Below are 22,616 nucleotides of genomic sequence, written 5' to 3'. Positions count from 1 at the left end.
GCCGTGATCATGGGTGATCGGAATCGGCAGGAAAAAACCTGATCGGCACATCTCTAATAAGAAAAATATTATTTTCTTATTAGCTGGTTATAATCACGTTTTCCGTTGACTGAGGAATTGAGAAGCAAAAATGAGTCAAAGTCTAATTTCCACTACAACAACACAGATAAGGATAATAAGGCCGTAAAGCAGGCTTTGCAAATGTTACCAAACAGCCTTTGTTGTAAATCTGTGACCTGGAGCGAACCTCCGCTGGTTCGGCTCAGTGGGGAGTGGGTGAGGTAGAGCCACAGAAGTAGGCGGCGTTGGCCCTCGGTAGCGAAAATATATTAAAAGAAATGTCCAGTGATCCCGGATAAACCTCCATTTCCAGAGGAATGTCTGACAAATGAATCAGACAGCAGAGACAAGAAGGCAGGTAGGGGATAAGTCTCATGCGGAGAAACAAACAGGGATGAACCAGGAGAAGCAGACGTATTTAAACAGGGACCGGCATCTGATCCTTCTTATAAACAGAGTCTTTAGATAAAGAAGATCCACTTGAAAATATTACGAGAACATTTTAGCTTATAAAGAGGAATAGATTTGTCAATAGCAAATAATCTCTAAATCTTTTTTTTTTTTTTTCCTTTTTGTGAAATTCCATGCCAGACTCGTAGGCATCCTGCAAATTCTTTCACCACACGAACAGCTATGGAAAAAAGAAAAACAACAGGCGCCTTGACGTCAGAGATTTAAACAAGACAAGGTCCACCTCTCACTCCCTATGGAGTCTCTAATAATCAGCGCTTAATATGGAGCCCCTGACTCCAATTTTATGGATTTAACAGTCTGGGGTTGTTTCTTCCCCACTCTCCCCCCTCTACACACACACTGTTCAACTAAAAAGTTATTAAAACTGTTAGCTTTGTGCATCATGTATTTCCAGCACCAAATATTCAGAAGAATAAAATGCCAAACAGAGAGGATGTTAGGGAAAAAAAAACATTTTGTTTCTGTACCTCAGAGTTGCTGGATGTGCAGGAACTGGCTCTTTTTGGACACAGTTTGGGTCTGGAAAACAAACAAATAACCATAATCAGTTCAAGTACTAATTAAAGACAGATCTGTGAGAGAGAGCTTTTTTTTTTTTTAAATGAAACTGCTGCTATATGAAAACCATTCTGATGTTCGCAGTTTGACCAGAAATGTAAAAATGGACACAGTCCCATGTAGCTGTGCTGAAATAGGAGCTTTCTGGCAATATAATTACCTCCATTAACTTTTAGTATAATAACTCCCGCATACCTGTGGCGATCTGACTCAGTATTTGTTCTGTTGTGGCCCTGAATAACGAAGCAAGTTGCACCGCAAAAACTTGACTTCTCACAAACGCTCTAGTCGTCTCCAACCGTTCCTGTAATGGCTGCTGCTGAGCTGTCGTTGCATTTTTTCACTGGTAGGAATTTAAAACTTTGTGATGTGTGATAACAAGCTCTAACCGGTCTCTCCATTTTAATTACCATTAAAGGAGGATCGGCATTATTCCTACATTCGCCTTGCCTTAAACCCCTTTTTTTTTTTTTTTTTTTACGTTACAACCACAAGCTTAAATGTGTTTACAGGGATTTTGTGTGATAGACCAACACTAAGTAGTGTATAATTGGAAAGTAGAAGGAAAACGGTATTTTTTTTTCTTGTAGTCTGTGTTTGTAATCAAACCCCTGAGTCAGTAATTTGCACATTTAGAGACTGAATTCTTCCAGTTATTCTCAGCTAAACAGAATAAGCTTCATCAAACTAGACTGACAGAGTTCATAAACATCATGATTGCCACATTTTCCCTAGACTTGAACGGACTACTCCAGTAAAGGAATACTAACATTTCACTGCAACCGACTAGGAATATGAACAGTTAATGAACTTCTGACTAATTGTTGATTAGATTAAAATTAGTTCCAATCGATTGACTCAAAACATCCGCTTGGACCTTCATTCAGTGTTGCAGTTTCCCCGTCGTCCAGCAGAGGGCGCCTCCGCTGATCCAGAAGCCAAGTCAGTTGATACAGAAACAAAGATGGCGGCCTTAGCCCAGAACGGTGAAGAGAAATGGTCTGAACAGAGTTCAGTGTTGAATGAGAAAGGTGACTTAGGCGGTTCTGTTCTGAAATATAAAAACTCAACAAGCTGCTTAAGTTTCACCTTAATAGAGCTCATTCAAAAATTACTTAATTGTCACAAAGTATCTAATAATTTTCTGTTTATTTAGTCAGTGTTTAATACTGCTGACACAAAATAATATAATAATAATGTAGTGTAATAATAATTTAGCCCTTCGTGTTATGGAAAGACGGTCGGCCCTTTTGACACAAGAGAAAAACTGTTTTTTTTTTTTTTTAAATGGCCACTTATTAATTGCTAGTCTATTGATGAGATCAATCAACTTTAGATTAACTCAATAATTGATAACTTGCATTCCTACAAACAAACGTAGGCTGTAAAATGAACTCCTGTCCAGGTTGAAGTTCAGTGACAGGTCTTAAGGCATTTTTCCGTATTTAACTTCTTCAATTTTCCCATAATCTGCCCTCCCTTTCGCCCGCACAGCGTTTTTCATGCAGGCCAAAAAGTTCCATTTTGAATTTATCTAACCAGAACACATTCTCCCCTGTTTGCGTTGTCCCCCACATGGATAGTGGCAAACTTCAAACAAGACTTCTTATGACCTTCCTTCCACATTCGCCTTCTTGTTGTCACAAAAGGGCAGATATATGGAGTGCAAGGCTAATAGTTGTCCTGCCAACTTAAACTGTGGATCTTAGCAGCTGCTCTAGATTCACCGTAGGGCCTCTCGTGTGCTGTAGTGATTAATGCTCTCCATGTCCAGCCCTGTCAGATTAGGCGGTCCATCGTTTCTCAGGTCGCTTTCAGTTGTACCGTTCTTTTTCCACTTGGATTGAACAGAGCTCAGGGAAATGTTCAAATTGTATTTCGTAGCCTAATCATGCAATAAGCCTCTCCATAACTTTCACCTCGACCTGCCTGCTTGGCCTTCATGTCCACCACTAGCCTCGAACCTCTGACGTCTTTACATAGTAGCCGGGTTTATGCTGAGATTAAATTACACATATGTGGAGTCTACCCACTAATGTGCCGGCAACTGATAGTGCTTGAATGAGCCGGGTTTTATTTAGGGGTATCAGAGTAAACTAGGTTGACTTTTCAGAAGTATTTATACATTTTTTTTTTATGTTGAAGAACCCAGGATTCTTTCCTTCTTCTTCACAATCACGCACCACGTTGTGTTCTGTCATATCAAAATGTCAATAAAATACATTGATGGTTGTTGAAAAATGTGAAAAACTTCAAGGGGAGGTAATATATTTTTGAATATTGCTCCCTCCACACACACGGCTATTGTTATTAATATTCTTAAAAGATGGAGTTTGTCGTCAGTCTTTTCTGGAGTATTTGTCTAACTTTCCTCCCCGTTTTGAGATTTATTTGGCCCAGTGAAGTATGAAATACGCTGGCATGTAGGCTCTTATTAAAAGTGAATATCACAGCTGAGTGAGTTCATTACCTGTCACCAGTAAACGGAGAGCAACCCCTGTGGATACCCTCATCCACCTCTGGCTGTTTCCTAACGATTTTCACCTTTGAAGGTGAACTCAGTGCTACTTAAAACCTGCATGATTGTGCCTGACTAGCCTGGCTTGGTGCCAGCTGTTTCAGTGAACTCATATAAATTAATAGGGAACATCAGGGGGGAAAAAAACAAAGCAAAACAAAAAAAAAAACAACAACAAAAAAAACAGCTACCGAGCTTTTGCGTTTGGAGTTGCGTATTAAAGCGTGTTTGTGCGTCTGCGTTTGTGGTGTTGTTGTTGTTGTTGCTATATACACTTTCCTTTTTATGGAACACATGTTTCTAATTTTACTGGCCTTATAAAGTGAGAGCCTGCAGAGTTATTGTGCTTGCGAAGGGACCGATGTACCAAGCTGCTCAAATTCTTTCAGAAAGTTGAGGATTATTACAGGCACAAATGTAAACCCTTCCAGACGTTCAGACAGGGAGGGGGTAAAACAATCAGCTCGTCAGAACGGATAGTATTACGCTTGCTTAAGATTAGCGGCACTTATTTGAGGCTGGGAACAAATGTAATTTACACCTTTTTAACAGCCTGTGAATGGTACTGCTACCAAACTCACATTGGGCTCTGCCTCTCCCGGTTGTCCCCAGTCGCTCAGTTTCCCGCCCTTTGCTTTCATCTTGCCTTTCAGGTTTTGTGGTGCTGGAATTGATGCCAGGTGCTGCACCTTGAATGCCCTCTCGGTGTTTGGTGAGAAACGCCGACATCAAGGAAGACGCGCCGCCACAGCCGAAGCCAGCTAATCACCAAAGGTCACCACATCAGGCACCGAGGCGCCCAGCTGAGACAACATTACAGGGATGTGACGACGCAGGCCAGCGCTTGTGCATTTTCTGTCGAGCTGCGCAGCGGCAGGAGATGCAGGAGTTCAGATCTGGGGAGTTCACGGTTGCTAATGCTAGTGTTGCTAATCACTGACAAAAGATGCTGAAGCTAACTCAAAATCACTTTTGCCTTTGTTTTTGTAAAACCCTCCTTTACAGAAGCTGCTCTCTCACATAGGACATCGCTCCTTCTCAAAATATAATTAATTAACATAAAAATAAATATTTTGGTTTTTTATTGTTGTTTAAGACTTATAGAGAGAAATCGGAAGTAAAATTCTGATCAATGTATGCATCATTTCTGTCTTTCCAAATTAATTATGTCTTTTATAAAACAGCCATTATTCATTATTTCATTATTTCACATTAAGTTAATACAGAGGCTCCAGTTGCCAATGTTTAATGAAAACTGCAAGAAATTTTTAGAAGGTGAATTTCTGCACCTTCCGGTGTCAAACTCAAATCACCGACTGTATTAAGATCAATTAACCGTTCCATTAAGCCTTTTTCTAGGCACCATTCCACTTGTTTAAATTGTTTGGTTGCTTCTGTTACCTGAAAATGATGCAGAGTACAGTCGTGAGTATCAGAGCAAAGAAAGCGGCTCCGCTCACAGCGGCAAGAAGGGAGTCCACCCTGCCGCCTGACGGGGACGTGGTTCGTTGGTCCCCTTCCGGCTCGGTCAGGTTGTGGTAGTGGAACAGAAGCGCGAATCCACGTCCCCAGTGGGTGGTGGTGATCAGCTCCATGATGACCTCCACCATCTCTTGGCTTGAGCCAAAAACCAGCTGGCTGCTGGGAGGGCGGTTGGACCCGCAGAACCTAGAAGAAAAGGTGATGAGGTCTGAGATGTAGAGGACGTCGTGGGGGCAGGCGTCAAGGATGGACTGCTGAGTTTCAGGGCTCACAGGAGGAGTTCCTGTGGAGGGCGGTGAGCCATAGGTGGTCTCCTCCATAACCCCGCTTGGGTTCAAAGTGGGACTGAGATTTTCATTTGAGGGAGAGGCAGAGACGGAGTTGTTGACCTTGTCTGCAGGTGGCGCAGCACCAGGTAGGAGAAGGAGGGAAGAAGGGGGCAATGAAGACTGACTAGAGGACAGGTCTGCAGATCTTTTGGCAGAGTTTGAAACTTTGGCAATCTCCATTTTTGAAGACTGTTCCTGGACCACGACTTGATTAGGAATGCCTTTTCGGGAAGTCTTTAAAAGATCCCCTGCGCTCTGAGGCGCTGGTTTTGCGGCTGCCGACAAGCTCCCGTCAGCAGATGAGCCAGTAGGGGTGACCTTCCCTTTTTCCTCTGCTGCTGCCTCTTCGTCTTCTTCAAAATTAGAGAAAGCAGAGTACTGAGCTTCGGAATCGTGGCTTTCAAACACGTCAAAGTCAAATATCTCCAGAACAAGCTGGTAATCAACTGGAACAACAAACTGCCAAACACAGTGAGTCCCTGAGGAGTAGTTGTAGGGGAAGCCAGGAGACAAAATGAGGCCCTGAACGTCCACCACATCCACCTTGGCACCGCAGTCGAAATACACCTGAAAAACATAATAAATACAAGTCATTCTGCTTTCTTCCAGCATTAAGAAGATCACATTTTCACTCAAGCCTGCAGTAAATCTTCCCAAAAATATATCCATGTCAGCATCATTGTCAGCATCATTGTTAAAAATGAGCAAAGCAAGTTTAGAGACACTGACTGTAGAAGTACTAAAGAAATTCACAGGACAATGAAACTGATAAGACAACCCAGTGTGTTGAACATTGAACAAAGTGGCAGTAACCCTTCTAGGGGTAGCTGCCACGGAGACCTGGTCTCAGTTGTATTTTTAATCTCATTGGAGTTTCAAGAGTTAAAACATCACTGAAAGCCTGAGCATATTCCCACAACAGCTGAGAAATTGGTTTGTTTAGTCAAAGTGGCAAGAACAGAAAATGTTTGTTCTGGTCAGCACATTTTGCACTTTCTGAGAATCTCAAGTGCAGCGCTCCAAGGAAATCTTCATGGCTCCCTTCATAGGCCCTTTTTCTGGCTGTGCACACAACAGCTGTCGGGACGCCACATGAGAAAAGAGCTTGTCCATATCCTATCCCAAGAACTTCCAGACCAGAGCCGCTAAACAATCATGTCATTCTTGTCCTACGACTTTGGGTTTCTCAGTTCTTGCAGAGTAGATACAGGACTTTAGGTACTCAAGTCACCGACATAAAGGCTATTATAACAGTCCAACCACAAGAAAAGACAGATGACTTTTTCAAGAGCACTAAATAAATGCAGCATTAATCTTTGCAATTACGCATAACTGAAAAAAGCGGGTTTTAAAGACAGAATCGAGAGTCCAAAATCCTGTCAAGGTTTCCAGGCACGCATAACCACTCAAAGGGTCAAGTTCAATTTATATTATTAATTATAAGTTTAAAAAAATAGGACTTCTACTTTGTCTTCACTTAATTTCGATTTAGTTTTATCTATTCTTAGAAATGTAGGAAATGTTTCAAAATGGCTTTCAAAGGTGTTTTAGCATTATGCTTCATTCATAAATATACATATTTGTCATCTGCGTAGCGATGAAACAAAATGTGACGGGGCATTTAAAAAAAAAAATACTAATTCAATTAAAAAAATTAGATAAAAAAAAAAAGAACAGGTGCAAGTACGGATCCCTGAGGTCCACCAAACGAGAGAGGAGTTTCTGAAGAGTGAGTGTCTTCTTGTGTGGCTGCAAAACTTCCGTCAATCCATTAAGACTTAAACCACTGCAATGTTACTCCTTTAATCCACGGATAAGGAATAATGCTATGGCCTACCTCATCAAGAGCTGACGTCTCAATGTACCAAGGTGCTAGGAGTCCATGAAGTAGTAAAAGATAATTTATCACTTTTAAAAGTGTCATTTCTGCATTGACCAGACTAAAAACTGATCTACAAACTGCAAGTGCAAAAGAAAGATAACTTCCCCCGCCAACATGGAAATGAAAGAAAATTTAGAAATTGGTATGAAATTAAATTACACTGACTGGATTAAGATTGTGTATTTTCAGGAAAGGATTCAGTAAAATATTCTTAAAATCAGCCACAACAGTATCATGCCCATACTGAAGACTAATAATAAACAGATAAAACATTCATTCCATTATCTGAAATACATAAATTAATGTAATTAATGTATATGTATAATGTAATAATTGGCTGCACAGTGGAGCAGTTGGTAGAGCTGTTGCCTTGCAGCAAGAAGGCTCTGAGTTCGATTCCTGGCCCCGGTCTTTCTGCATGGAGTTTGCATGTTCTCCCTGTGCATGCGTGGGTTTTCTCCGGGTACTCCGGTTTCCTCCCACAGTCCAAAAACATGACTCTCTAAATTGCCCCTAGGTGTGAGTGTGTGTATGCATGGTTGTTTGTCTCTGTGTTGCCCTGCGACAGACTGGCGACCTGTCCAGGTTGACCCCGCCTCTCGCCCGGAACGTTAGCTGGAGATAGGCACCAGCAACACTCCCGACCCCACTGAGGGACAAGGGTGTAAAGAAAATGGATGGATGGACATAAATTAATACGTGAAATGGAACGGTGTTAAAGCCAAGTAGGAAAAGCACATACTCCCAAATCGATGTGAAACGATGTTTTTTTTTTTGTTGCCTTTTAAAAATTAAAACGAGATTCTTATATCTCCTATTATTGCTGCCCTACAATACAAGTACAACAGTTAAATGATGTGACTTTGTATACTCGCGATCTTGAAATTCAGTCTAATGGCGATCAATGACATTGATCTGATTTAATATAATTAGGCCAAAGGTAAATATACATGAAAGCCGTAGTCTTGATTTGCTCACTCACATGAACCATCTAGGAGTTGAACTATTCAACTCTGCCTGTGTAGCAAAGGCCTGTGTACTGCCTGTGTGGCTGGCTTTGGTGACCTTTGGGGGCATTCCTTCAAACCCCACTGGCTGTAATTCTTCCCAGGTGTATGGAGATTTAAAAGGGACCCTGGCCCCAAGCATAGGCAGATGTTTATTGGTCCGGGGAGTTGAAAACCAAACCTTTGTAGGGGAGCTGTGCGTTTATGAGGCTTTCTGTTCACCTCGGTTCTTAACTGTGGGAAAGCCCCAGACGAGGAGACCCCCCTCCGTTGCCAGACAGGTAACAAACTCAACACCCTGCAGCAACACTTGCGTTCGAGACAGGAAGAAAAGTAGACGAGGCTGCTCCATGTTGCTCCTAAATTGAAGTTTGGAAGGTTGTTCCCCCACCCACCCCCAACATACATCCCGCTAATAGGCAGATGGAGAAATAGGCTAGCTTGTTGATGAGAGTTATCGGGGAAATTAACTTTTTTGTTCTGCTCCTGCCTCATTGTTTGTGAATTATAAACTAATAATTATGCACAAAATTCCATCAGAACACAACTAGGAGCTACTCAACAAATTAACTTCATTATCTGATCGCTTGTTAGCACATTTATAAAAGCATATCTTTGACCAAGAGTATTGTCTTAATACACTTGCATGTGTATTAAGACCATGCCAAACAGGAATATCATCAGGAATAATATTAGAGAAGTCAAAATTGTGTATCCAGATATCTGAGTGGTCATTGCCAAACTTTCATCAAAATGAAAAAAAGTTCATCATATTTCAGCTAAAAAGATTTTTTTTTAATTAAGTCCGACCTTGTAAAGAAATACGTGAAAACACTTCATGGCCTCCGATAGCATGTTTACAACAGTACAGTGAGAATGACATGTGTGGGCTGTTCAACAGGGTTTCAGGCTGTTTATCTCTTACAGAAAGATGAGGCAGCTTGCTGAAACACATTTAACAAAGAAAAAAAAAACTTCCACAAAACTGACAAGTTGTGAAAGTGAGTTTATTGATATAATTTCTGAACAATTTCATGAGGTGCTTTAAAAATCTAGGACGTATTTACGCTCGATGAACTGTTGCCAGTTTTGTCATCTTACAAGCACGTACTTAAACGTAACCTGCTGGGATTAAGCAGTACGTAATAGCAAAGTGAAAGGAAAATGACAGATGATTTTCTACATGGCTTACAAAAACGTGGTGTGAAGCTCTGTTTTAGACCTCCAAGGTCAATACTTTCCAAATCCACCTCTCACTGCACCTGCTGCTGTTGGTCTTTGAACATCCGTGGGCTATTCAAACACTGGCCGCTTTTGCTGCCTTTCAAAAACAGAGCTTTACCTTCCACTCTGCCTTAAGAGTCAAAATTATCAAATGGAAAGTCATCCCGTCAACAGCTTTTCCCACCTGAGCTGTGGATCTCTGCAGCTCCCTTGGAGTAACCAGGGACCTCTTGGCTGATTAATGTACTCCAATCCAAGCCTTTCACTTTAGGTGGACAGCAATGTCTTCATAGCTTTTCAATCGTGCTATGCTCTCTTCATTTTCGGATGACGAAGTAAGCCAATACGTGAGATATTGATTTATAACCCGAATTTAAAACTTCTTCGTAACTTCATCTGTGATTGGCCTGCTGTGATCCTTGGTCTTTGTGATGCCATTTGTTTAGGAGTGTTCTTCAAATGCAGTTAGATTGTCTTATCGAAAGCACACCATGCTGCAAGTTGATCCCAAAGTGTTTTATTCACAAACCTCGACCTTACAGCACAAGTATCTGCTCTGCTTCAGAGTGAGAACGCAGCTGGAGGTACAGCAAGCTGCTAGTCGAATCTTTGTGCAAAATTATTGTGTGCTGAACTACAGCCTCTGACCAACTTATGCATAATATAAGTGCAGACATTACAGGCTGCGATGCGGATCTTGGTGAAGGCATATCAGACATATTTGTTAGCTCCAACTGACTTTCCAAGAGTTGCAATGGGAAAGTGTGTGGCTGACCAGCTATGCAGCAATTTAACCAGCTTACTTCCCTTGCATATTTTGCTAATTGCATTTACAAACAGACGTACCGTTGTCGTAAACGACACCAACGTCTCTGGCACGAGTCGTATTAAAACTGGTGAAATGAAACGTTTGCTGACTTTGAAAAGGAAGCACGCGCATTGATGTCAAGTTAGCCGTTGCTGCTACTCCTTTGGAATGAACAGCAATGTAATTACATTAGCTCTTGGCATGCTTCGCTTGCCCTGCCAGAGCACCGGAAATTACATGGAACGAATGCTGTTCATGCTGAAGTTAGGGAGTGTAAGCTGATTTAGGTGTTTGCAGGAGAATTGAGCAATGAGGGAAACCTCTTTGAATTATTATGGTGGAAAGGAAGGACAAAGTGCTGCTTTTTGGATTAACCCCCCCCCCCAAAAACAACAAAAAACAAATGGGCAGCTTTTGTCAACCAAAATAAAATAGGAGATTGTCAACCAGACAAGAAGAGGCAGCAAATATCGCCCAGCCTAGAGTGGGTAGTGGTGAAAAGACAGCTGTGTCAGTGATGAGACCATCTTATTTCTCCCTGGCTGGGAGGTCCACTGCTCACTGGGACGTACATGGTAGACTACACATGAAAGGACTCTGAAGTGCCACAGTGGCGAGTGGAAATGGGGCATTCTTATAATGCCAAACATCCCAGTTCTGTTACATCACAGGCCATTCCACTGGCAGGCCGCTAATTATTCCAGGATGCCTTTTCTCATGGCAAAACAATGAGGCTGCAGTGCTGTTTTAGTGAGGCACTCCACAAATGGACAGGCTGGCTGGATCATATTTTAATGAAGTGATGCTAATAAGGTACAAGCTGGAGCTTTATGCAAGAACCAGCTAGTGTCCCAGTTGGGCTGGTGGTAGCAGGTGTGTCCTTGGGCAGGGGACGGTCAACTAAGGACACGACGGCCTGAAGCGTCTCATTCAGTGGAACATCTGAAAAGATGCGGTCATCTCCGAGAGCGCTGATTTGTTTTTGGAGTGTAGCTATGTTTCCGATTGAGCTGGTGTAAGAGCTGAGTGCAAGGAAAAAATATGCTTCCAATATATACAACTGAAACGACAAGTTTTCATACACCAAGTAAAAAGACACATACCCACTTTTTTTTCTGTCTGAAGTTAACATCAGATCAAACATGTATCTTGTTTTAGGTCAGTTAGAATCACCAAACTTATTTCTATTTTTCAATATGGAAAAATAATGTTTGTTTACTAATGCCTTTAAATCTTGCATACATTTCCTTATTATTTGGAATAATTGCTATTAAACTGCATCCATACACAAATGGGTTTGTCCTTTTGGGGTGATGTGATGTCTTCCTCCTTGCCGAGGAGCCCTTGCATTTACTGAAATGTGCTACAGACAAACTTGATCAACTGACAGTTTTGTTGTTGTTTTTTTTACCTTTCCATCTTGTCAAACACAAAAGCTTGAGGTATATATTTTTGATAACAGCTATGACAGCAAATAGTAATCATTTTTATACGGTATATATGGACTTCTGGTTTCAACTGCAGGTCATAAAAACACCAGGACCAGCACTTTACATGTAAACAACCCTCTATCTAACAACTGAGACCATCAAGCTGCCTTGTTTGCTGCACCAAGCTTTCTTCTTCTTTTTTTTTTTTTTTTTTGCAACCACCCAGGCTGGTGACGCTACCGTGAAAACTCTGCAACATGAGCCACCTTCTGCTGAAATACTGTTAGCGTGCATGAACACACACACGCGCGCACACACATTCTCACACCAGCCTTCATGCACAAACACTCTCAAACTGGCTCACAAACAGGCAGGCAGGCCCCTGTAAGGGGGCAGGAATCCTCAGCAGCCCTGTTTAATAGAGAAGAGTGACACCGCCTCACAGGCTTTTGCTTCTGTAAGTGCGATCCACGCGGGAGGCATTACAATCGTCCATGATATGTGGAAGAAGCGACCGGAAGAAACAGCATAAATGTAGCAAAAAATAAATAGAAAATAGAATTTGGAGATTCATCTTTCGGTTTGACGAGGGTCGGTGTGAAATCCTGGACGCAAATGACAAAAATAACATAAATACTCCTACGCGAACCAAAATAACATCCAAGACTGAAACTAATTTTGTAAGTAAAAAAAAAAAGTGGACAAAAAAAAATGTTCTGGGAAAAAAAAAATTAAATAAGAGGAATTATGCAATTATGTGAATGTAACAAAATTATGACTGCCTCTAATTCAATTTTAGAAAAACTTTTTTTTCTTGGAGTTCAACAAGCTTACAAGAATTTCTCTGGTTATTCAAAGAAACCTTGCAAGTTCTCCTAAAGACAGGCGTATGAGAGAAGTCCTTAGAGACGAGGAATTCTCAATTCTCTCATGAAGTTTCTTTTAACCAGGACAGACACAGTCACCATTAAAAAAAAAAAAAAAACAGTTAGGTTTTTGTTTTTGATTTTTTGGCACAGCTGTATGCAGAAACTGATAGGAGAGGAGCTCCCTATGGTCCCTCTGCACAGCTGTGGAAAGGCCCTGATGCTCTGCTTTGGGTTTTATCACACACTTTTTTCCGACTTTCTCCAGATGGGATCAGTGGAAGCGAGTCCACTTCACTCTAGGTTTTCGAACAACGTGGAAGCTTAAATTTAGCCCTGGACCACAGTGTGGACCGGCTTTCACTGCTCTCCAGATTGCAACAGACTTATAAAAAGACCTATCTGAACCCAAAACAACAGGCTCGCTCCACATAACAGTAGTGGCCACGGAAAGATGGCCGTCACCGGACACGTGGAGGAAACCGTAAATGATTGCTGCTCCACTCGTAAAACCTGCACAGATATGTGGCCAGGCAGGCGAGAGAAGAAGCACTCTTTTCCATGTCTGTGGTTTGAAAGCTATTAACATATTTTCTCAAAAAAAAAAAAAAAAACTAGCTGCTGCAGCTGTGGTCGTTGTTAAGGGAGTCTGTGGAACTCTGTGGTGAATCCTGACCTCCTCTCCGCAGTGGTAAAAAAAAAAAAAAAACGTTTTAAGAAATAATTCAAAATTTTGTTTGATATCCAATGAATGTCTTTAACTATAATTACAGGTTTGCACAGCGCAGTAGGAGAGCCTGGCTTGGCTAAATTGCCAAAAGTAATAGTCTGAAACATTTTTTTAAAAGCTAAAAAAAAAAAAAAAGTAGAAAATGACTTTTTTGAGCTTTACATCGTGTTACAATGTTATCCACTCATCAAAAACACACCTGGAGTGTTGCTTTGATTCTTTCATGCATGTTTGAGAAATACCTTTATCTCCAGCTGCACGAAACGCTTGGTGGGACCGAGAGCTGCCTTCAAGGATGAAGCTCCTCTTCAAACCTGCAGTTTCCAAACTTCAGAGCTTGTGCCTCACTGAGCAGCCCTCACCCATGACTCCCCCATTCAGCTCCTTCAGACTAGCCAGCAGCAATTAGCAAAACATCTGGTGGAACTGCACATCTGCTGAGCTCATTGAATATAAGTCCATATGTCCTTCCAGAAGAATTCAGACACACGCAACATTTTTGCTTCTGTCACATCAGAACCACAAATTTTAATCTGTTATGTTGGAATTTGTCATATAGATAAACTAGCAAAAGTACAGTGAGGTGGAAGTAAAATGACACATTGATTCCTTCTGTTCTAAATAGATACTGAGTTGATGCACTTCATTATCAATACAAATCGTCTGGGAACCGTTCAGAACAATACGCATTGGAAGTACCGCCTTCTCTGTGCGCCTGCTGGTGTTTGCGGAAATAGACAGATAAGTTGGCCAGTTATCTACTGAATTCCTGTTCGCTCTGACCCAGCTGGCCGTATTTATCTAAACCACTGAGTCACAGCTTACTTTTCACATATTTCTCTCCTCTTAAAGTGGCAATTAGAAAAGCATTCATACAGAATGATTATACCTCCACACCTGTCTGCATTTATTAAACAACGGACCGCCGAAGCTAATTTGTTCCACTGAAATTTTTTCCATAGTATGCAACTGATGTTCTCTTAAAACTTTTGACACCTGTTGTAATTAAACTAATAAACACAGACAGACTCCACTTACACATATGGAAACCTTTTATATTTCTTTAAGGTTTTTTTCTGGTTCTAGTGGCTTTTACTTAGTAGTGCAACGACAGGAAAGATATGAGGCGAAGGCCAACAGGTCAGGAACTGAACCTGTGACGGCCACATCAAGGACTAAGGCCTCCATGTGTGAATCACATGCTTTACGACTGTGCCACTGCCCCGCCCAGTTCAATTCAGCAACTTCTGAAGGCGGTTGGTTTTACTGGATTTTAGATGTGGTCGTAATGTAACAAAACATCACAGAAGACAATTGCCCTGGCAGCGGATACCAGAAAGGTTTAATAGCACACTGTGGACCAACGCATGTGTGTCTGTGGATTTTTTCAGTGGAACATAACTTGAAACTATTTGTAAAAACATTGACTAATTGCTGATTTTTCAAAGAGCATATCACAAATATTCAACGTTGAAATACCTAGATGCAATTCTACTTGAGAAGTTATTGGTTAATCTTTCTTTGGCTGTAACCCCAAGAGCAGAGACAGGGAAGAAGTACAGCATCAAGCACCAAGATGGTTTCCACTGTGCATATTAAGGTGCGTTTGGTGTTTGAACTGTTTAAAGTGTTCTTAGAATGCATTGCATGCGTTTGCAGATTTCAACTATTCGCTGGTGGCTGTGGTACCTAACCCACTGTGTGCCAGGACCGGGGGTTCACTGTACATAACCCAGAGTTTATTCATTCATCTTATCAAGGAAAGAAAAGAAAATAAATCGCCAAGTAACCAAGCCATCTGGGACCATTCATTAACTAAGGGTTGATATGTTACCACAGAAAAGGTATGCTACTCATACTTAGCGTTATGTAACAGATTTAAATGTTCTGGCTGCAGGGCTCCTCTCTCAAAAGTTGGGGCTTTTGCACAATCTTCTGCTCATTTGAAACCCTCCGATCACTTAGCTGGTGACCGGAAGCGGTTCATTTTCAGCTCAGCTGCTCTAATCAGGCCCTGGCAGATACCAGTTATTTATGCTTTCGCTGATAATACAGGCTGCAGCAACACATCCTGTGAACAGCCCACGCATATCCTTGCCGCACAAGTCTTTTCAGGGTGAGCTAGGGAGGCAGCCTGTAATTTGTAAGATTGGGACAACAAACTTAATCCGCCACTCATAATAGCCCCACCTGGCTGAACACGCCTAAAGGGAGAACACAGGCAGCCGCAACCCCTTTTCCCTATCTATTACTGGCATCAGTGATGAAAAAGTAAAGCCACGACAAAGGAAATGATAGAATTCCTCATACATGATGACCACCCAGCTTTTAACAGTGGAGAAAACAGGTTGGAGGAGGCTGATGCACCAACACACAGTGCAGGTGATAAATGTCAGAGGTGTTGTAAATGGAAATTATTCATCAGATTTTTGAGCCACACAGAAGTTACAAAAGACTAGTTCAAATAGGAGAAAACAAACAGTGGCCTCTGGGGGATTTTCTGTAATCAGCAGAGATATTCTTCTGACCCGATCCCAGGTGTTGGGACTGATGAGAACTTTTTTTGAGAGATTGAAATTAAGAGTCCTTGAAGAAGCTCAACTCACATCCACTGCTGGTCTTGCATCCATGATCAAGCAATTCAGCTAAGTTTTGCACGGAGAATTAAAAAAAGAAAAAAGAAAAAATTGATGTAACAAATCAGGGATTTTCTCTTTCAATTTGATATTTTCTGCTTCCAAAGTTTGCGATGATGTTCAGTACAAAAGAGAGACTGCCAGCTGCGCCCACACATATCCATTTCTCCATTTCTTTAGTTTTTTTCAACAAAAGAATTTTTTTTTTAATTTTACTCTGCTTTAATGTTCAAAGTAAAGTTCTAAGTTTATTCATCACAAGAACAACTCTCCCCGTCTCTTTTGTCTGCCAGCGATTTACTGGAAGGACGTGTGTCGAATCATCAGTGAATCACGTTGACACAAGCCATCTTAGCCTAGCTTAGTTAGCAAGATGGTAGAAACTACTATTAAAGACTGTAGCTGTGTGTTTTGAGCAGTATTTGGAAAGAAATGATACAGGCATGTGCATTTTAGGTGACTTTATCTAAACAATAAAGTTGCTGCTTAACATAGTTTAGCCTTGTTTGAGCAAACATGTCAAAAGTCCCAGACAGGAGACCTCGGCATCCAAGCTGTTTTTAGAAACATTTGAGAAAGAATGGGCTCCGTAAATTCCAGAACGGTACCTGTGCAATAGGTCCAGTTTTGAACTCGCTAATAAATATCTCCCCGTGACCCATTAGTGGTAATATAATAAGGTGGAAGCGATTAGGAACAACAGAAACTCAGCCATGAAGTGACAGGCCAAGTAAAATCAAAGATAATGAGGTGCAGGGAGCGCCGAGCCCACCAACTTTCTGCAGAGTCAACAGCCACGGACCTACAAACTTCATGTGGCACTCATCAGCAAATGCAAAGAGTTGGATGCGGTGGTGTGTAAAGCGCTGATACTGGACTCCAGAGTGGTGCAGCTCTACTCACAAATGTAAAGTTTTGTGCAGAGGGTGTTTTGGTGCGGGGCTGCTTTTTCAGGAGTCCCTCAGTTCCAGTGAAAAAAAGTCTTGCTGCTTCAGCCCATTAAGATATTTTGGACGACTCCACACTCCCAAGTTGGTGGGAACAGTTTGGATTTCATCTCTCCCTTTTCCAAGCAGAGTCCAGGAAGAGAAGGATGGGCGAGGCCATTTCAGAGACCTGATAGCACACTTTTGGGATGAATTAAAGTAGAGGAGAGTGAGCCAAGTCTTCTCATCCAATACAAATGTCTGACCTCACAAATGCGCTTCTTGAAAAACAATTAAAAATTCCCTGTAAACAGATTCCTAGAGCTTCTGGGAAGCTGTTGAAGCTGTCAAAGGGGTCTAACATAAAACAAAAACAAAACAACAATAGATTAGCGGTGGGCATTTATCGTATCGTTTATCAACTATTGCGATAAATTTCTTACCATGATAATAATTTTTGATAAGATTGGTAATTGGACAAATTCCAACAAATTCCAATTAACAATGTTTAAAAAGCTGTCCACATTGTCGGGACTGTTAGTTTTACCATTTTCTCCAATGTTGGTTCAATGAAAGAATCAATAAATTCAATGAATTTTTTCACTTCGTTATGTGGCTGGTGTCCTAAAGACGTGAATTACAAACGGATGTTTTTCCAAGAAAAGTATCTGTTTGTGGGACATGACTGCTGTGTCATACAGTCAGAGCCATACAGTTCCCTAAAAATAAAACAAAGTTCTTATCATCACTTTAATTATCATTACAGCACCACAAAATATCATGATAAAACTTGAAGGCCCCCCACCCCATTTCTATAGATTATGAATCATGATGTCACTTAATTTCTTCATCAAAGATCTGACTGGGACTATTTATCACCATATGTATATTTTTAAATGGCTCTGCACTGGTGACAAAAAAAATCCACAGTCCTTACGTTCTAGCTGGATTTTATTTGTGCCCATCTCTAGAACTAAAAAACCCACAAATATACGTAATAATGCGAGTCTGTAGGTCCTGTCCAAACTCAAGACTACACATAAAAGCCAGGTCTGACTGTTAAGTGTTCATCTAATCCAACAAGTTAAATCATCAGCGGTCATCTTTCACAAAAACACTTGCTGCAATAACACTGCCCACTTTCTCTGTCCTTTCGTCAGAACTTCAAGCTGTATTTGTCAGGGTGGGCCCCTTTTTGTCCTGTTCCCACTTCAGTCTACTGACACTCGATGACATGTTTAGCTGTAGATGGGCTGTGTGGACATGTTGTCTTATAATTCAACAGAAGAATAAGTGAATCCACTGTTCACTTGTCCCACAACTCACTTCAATTAGTAATGAATGCCCGCCTCATTCCATCTCAAATAAACCTTCCGAAACACAAAGCGGAGCACTAAAACAAAGATCAAATTCACTCTCCTGCCACCAAAGAGCTGAATTGTGGACCGACCGCCTCTGTTGCTCTCAGGGGGATAGAATAAATTCCAAGCTTATTTATGCTGTTCCAAAAATCAACTTAATACAAAAGGGGAACAGAGGACAAAGCCATCATTTACCATGCCCCCTCAGGCAGATAATTGCAAAGATAGTGTGCACCCTATGCGCACGGGAACTAAAGCGGTAGATGCAAACAATTTGATACATCGACGGTTTATTGCAGGCCAGTTCTAAGAACTCTGCTGCAGAGCCGACCAGCTCCATAAGCGGAAGAGGATGATTCCTGACAGATGGAAGCCACGGGTCTTCCTTCGCTCCTGATGACCTAAAAATATGTGTCAAAGGTAAAGCTCCTTAAATTTAGACATCAGTCACAGGATTCAGTCATCTATAAAGAAAAAGAGTCAGCTGAGGAAGTTCAAAAAGCACTTTTAAAGGCTGCACTTCAATCGGTGTTTACACGTACGTAGGGATTACGTTTGAAGAACAAAAAGAGTGAAAAAAGAAAAAAAAAAAAGTATTCATACTTTTGACGCATGTCACTTGCACAAACACCAGTGAGGTTTCTCCCCCCCAGAAAACCTACTTAGCCCAATGGCAGGGCACTAGGGCAGCCTTCCAGCAGCTCACCGTGTTTCTGAGTTAAGAAATGGTTTGAGTTGAAAGGAAATTTTTAAATTTGAACAGGCTGTTGTGTTAATGGAAGACAGTATAAGCAACACCTATACACCAATAAAGTCTTTTAAAAAAGGCAAACGCTGGAAAAAAACTAAAAATAAACAAACAACATTCGGCCTGGTGGGGGTGCAAGTAAAGCATGGTGGCCCTCCAGACTTATTATACACTGGAGAAAACCCTGTTCGGTATCTCATCAGGGTTTTTATGAGTAAGACCAACACAAGGCATAATTAGGAGTGTTCCAATACAACTTTTTCACTTTCAATACGATACCCATTTTGCAGCTTTGCATATTGGCCGATACTGATATTAAAGGCACGAATCAAACATACTTTTATTACTTTTATTGTAGTGTGGAATGCTAAAAAAGGCTAGATCAAGCAATATTACTCAAACAGAGAACAATAGTCATCAACAATAAGTATGAGAAAGTATGAGAACAACTGACCCATTTATTGTTGACCAGTGGGTCAGCGTGTGGGATACAAACACCTCTGGGTAGAAATGATGGGGCGGACTAAATATTGGAGAGGACTGCCGTGCCTAAATCAGAGATTTTAGATGCAGACCAATATAATATGATTATCTCTCCAACATCAATATCGGATTGGGACACCGCAATGTATTATTGTGAAGAAAGAGGAAACTTACACCGATTTTTTTTTTTTTTTTCGCCATTTAAAATCTGAAAAGTGAGGTTTGTTTTGGGACATTCTTACTCTGCTACCCTTAAATTAAACCCAGTGCAACCCTGCTGTCATCCGAATTCACTTATCTTAGAAATCTACTCATCATTTTCCTTCCACTTTGCAACTGCAGTAATTTGCATCAGTCTACCACATAAAATGCATTTAAGTTTGCTTTTGTTGCACCTCGAAACCTTTTACCAGGGTACCGGGATTTCACTGCACTCACACCCCAATCAGCCAGACCTGAATAGAAGAGCCTTGACAGAATCCAAACAAAATATGTTCAACAAAATTCGACAGTCTGCGCTTGCCTGTATACACATTTATATAATGTCAGGGGCAAAGCGTGGGATTATATACTGAGTGAAAACATAAAACATGAGGTGCACATACTCTCAAATGTGGTTCTCATTTCAGTAGTTTGGACTCTGCATGCCATTCTCCAACCCTGAGCTGTGCAGAAACACCAAAACACGCCTGTGCCATCAAAACAAGCCCTGAAAGCCGAGCTGCATGCAATGAGCAATGTTGAAGTTCAGCTTAGAAATAATTTTTAAAAATTAAATTAATTAAATAAAACACATAAAGACTGGATGGATGGTGAAGTAGGGCAGATCTGCTCGAATCGAGATGAGTAAACAAGTCGTGACGGCGGATTCTTTTTTTAAAACTGTCAAACAGGCACACGCGAGTTCCTGCTCAACAATCAACAAAAGTCAGGAGGCAACACGAGGTTATCTGCGTCGTCGACACAAAGTAACGCAGGCTAAATTATTTTAACACACACAAACACAAAAACACTTTGAAATGTCAAATTTCACAATGTGTTAGCTTGTTTCCAGCAGTTCGCATGTGGTTAGTTACAGCGGTGCGTTTATAACGAACACGCAGATGACGCAATAGGTTCATCATGTATCATATTTATCCCGAAATGAAACACAGTTTGTCTTTTTTTAAAAAATTACTTGAAGTTCTCACAGAGTCAAAAACAACAACAAGCTCGTGGTTTGAGTGTATCCAGGAGAAAGACACGCTGGAGTAAGGTGGTGAATGACTTCTTTTTTCCCCCCTTTCCTTCTTCTTCTAATTTTGTTTTAAATGCAGCAAACAAATGCTAACTTACTTTCTGTGCGAAACATCCCGCAACGAAGAGCAGACATGCTGTCAGTGAAGCTGGCGCTCCGGGCGACGTAACACAAGTCATTTTCCACTCTTGGCTGTTTCTCTAACGCGACGCAGCAGCGGCCAGCGTCCCGCTCCTCTCTGCTTCCCTCTCGATCACCTGAAGTGTCGGGGACGCGCTTCCATCGCTCATGGACCAACCGGAGACCCCCGGAGCTCCCTGCCTCTCCACACACTTCTACTGTCAAATAATACGCCTCCGCCCCCTCCTCGCCTGTCTGCTTACGTTACTAAATTATTGCTGTTGTTATTCCCGAAGGCTCATTCAGAGTATCAATTAGCTAATTTATGCTAAAGGCAAACGAGTGGGCACACGGTTAAAGATTTGAGTGTAATCTGTCTCTTATGCGAAGGCTTTGCATTAACTGATATCTCATACAATAACTAAAGTCTCCCACACACATGCTTCAACTCAGGGGCGCCCCTAAAGGTGTTTAAAGAGGTTACAAGGATGATGTCCGGTAGCAGTCGGTGTTGGAACAACACTGAAGAGGCCTCTGACTGAAGTCTGTCATGACACCCTATCAGCTCATTATCTGGGCAGGATATTCCTCGATAACATGTCCTAGATGACACCGTCAGTTGTCGGCCAGCACTGCTAATCTGCCTCATTTGTTTTTGTCACTCCTCTTTAAATCTCTGTCTGGCCGTATGCACACACCTTTTCCAAAGTCGCTTAGGGGACCTCAAGGCAGATGTCAACTTCAACCGTGAGTGTCCGATGTTGAGCTGTTTTGAGTTCAGAGATCAAATCTTTTCTTAACTATTGAATAAAGTCAACGAAAAGGCAGATTGTGATCAATTCAAAGCTAAAATTCAGCTGGACTGACTGTGAGTAGTTTTTCTTTTCTTTTATTTTAATTTTTCACCCAAATTAGTGTTTGGCTCTCCAGCAGTTACCTTTTTTTTTCTTTCTTTTTAAACAGCATCAAGACTGAGATATAAATATTTATATTTATATCTATCTGTGTGTGCTTTCTGATTCTTCTCAGAGTTTCAACTCTCATGTAAAATCTCTGTCTCGTTCCTGTTTCTTTCACTTAGAAAGCATTTCTAAGCTGCGACTTATGGTCTCTTCCGCTGATCTGGAAACAATTATTTGCATGCATTTGTGTCATTGCGGTGGGATTATTGCAATAAAATTAATGGGGAGGAATGGGTGAGTGGGGAGGGGTGCAAATGCAATCTAGACTCCTTTAAGACCACTGAAATAAGCTTTTAATTTGCCACTGAATTGTGAGGTTAGAAACCAGTCTCATAGATGCTAGCTTCTTCAGCATCGTCAGCCACCAGCAATGTAGAGCAATATGTTCTTGTGGCGCTTACAACACAACGCATTCAATACCAATATACACTTCAACTGCGGTACAACTGGCACAGAGCCATGTCAGCCATATTCAAAAAAATTAGATAAAAAAATTCACCAATAAGAAAAAAAAAATATTTGTGGGAAAAAGCTGTTTGTGAGAGAAGGAAAAAAATTACTAGGTCTAATTGTAAAAGATATGATTTATTTCGTCCAGAAAAAAATAAACCCTATCTAATCATTAGATCAGAAAGATAAAAATCTACTCGACATCATGTGTACTTGACGTGAATTAGTTGCAAGGCATCATCTTGTCAATTACTCTCATCAAATTTTTTTTTCCCTCAAAAAAAAAAAAAAATGTATATATATATATATATATATATATATATAT

General features: G+C 41.1%; 1 protein-coding gene across 2 annotated transcripts; it reads right to left on the bottom strand.

The window, feature by feature from the left end:
- Positions 1–923: 923 nt before the first annotated feature.
- LOC106947326 (uncharacterized) lies at positions 924–21,291 on the bottom strand. Of its 2 annotated transcripts, XM_015032243.1 has the most exons (4): positions 20,858–21,290; positions 5,365–5,988; positions 5,012–5,278; positions 962–1,053 (listed from the first exon to the last, which is right to left on the bottom strand). In XM_015032243.1, the coding sequence occupies exons 1-4, from the start codon at positions 20,936–20,938 to the stop codon at positions 1,003–1,005; spliced, it is 1,023 nt and encodes a 340-aa protein (XP_014887729.1). In that variant the 5' UTR covers positions 20,939–21,290; the 3' UTR covers positions 962–1,002. The 2 variants fall into 2 exon arrangements, with proteins under 2 accessions (XP_014887728.1, XP_014887729.1); XM_015032242.1 differs by having other exon boundaries at positions 924–1,053; positions 5,012–5,988; positions 20,858–21,291.
- Between the last annotated feature and the right edge of the window lie 1,325 nt (positions 21,292–22,616).

Source organism: Poecilia latipinna, unplaced genomic scaffold, assembly GCF_001443285.1.
Source record: "Poecilia latipinna isolate Pla-1442-1.1 unplaced genomic scaffold, P_latipinna-1.0 Scaffold234, whole genome shotgun sequence".
Lineage (NCBI taxonomy): Eukaryota > Metazoa > Chordata > Actinopteri > Cyprinodontiformes > Poeciliidae > Poecilia > Poecilia latipinna.
The sequence above is the reverse complement of the archived record's forward strand: the minus strand, read 5'-3'. Positions and strand labels throughout refer to the sequence as shown.

Bases quoted from the DNA above. Each gene is read 5' to 3' on its own strand.
- LOC106947326 (XM_015032242.1), bottom strand. From the start codon at position 20,938: ATGACTTGTGTTACGTCGCCCGGAGCGCCAGCTTCACTGACAGCATGT. The intron at 5,989-20,857 runs GTAAGTTAGCAT...TATGTTTTTCAG, and splicing joins CGGGATGTTTCGCACAGAAA to GTGTATTTCGACTGCGGTGC. The intron at 1,054-5,011 runs GTAACAGAAGCA...TTTGTTTTCCAG, and splicing joins GTACTCTGCATCATTTTCAG to ACCCAAACTGTGTCCAAAAA.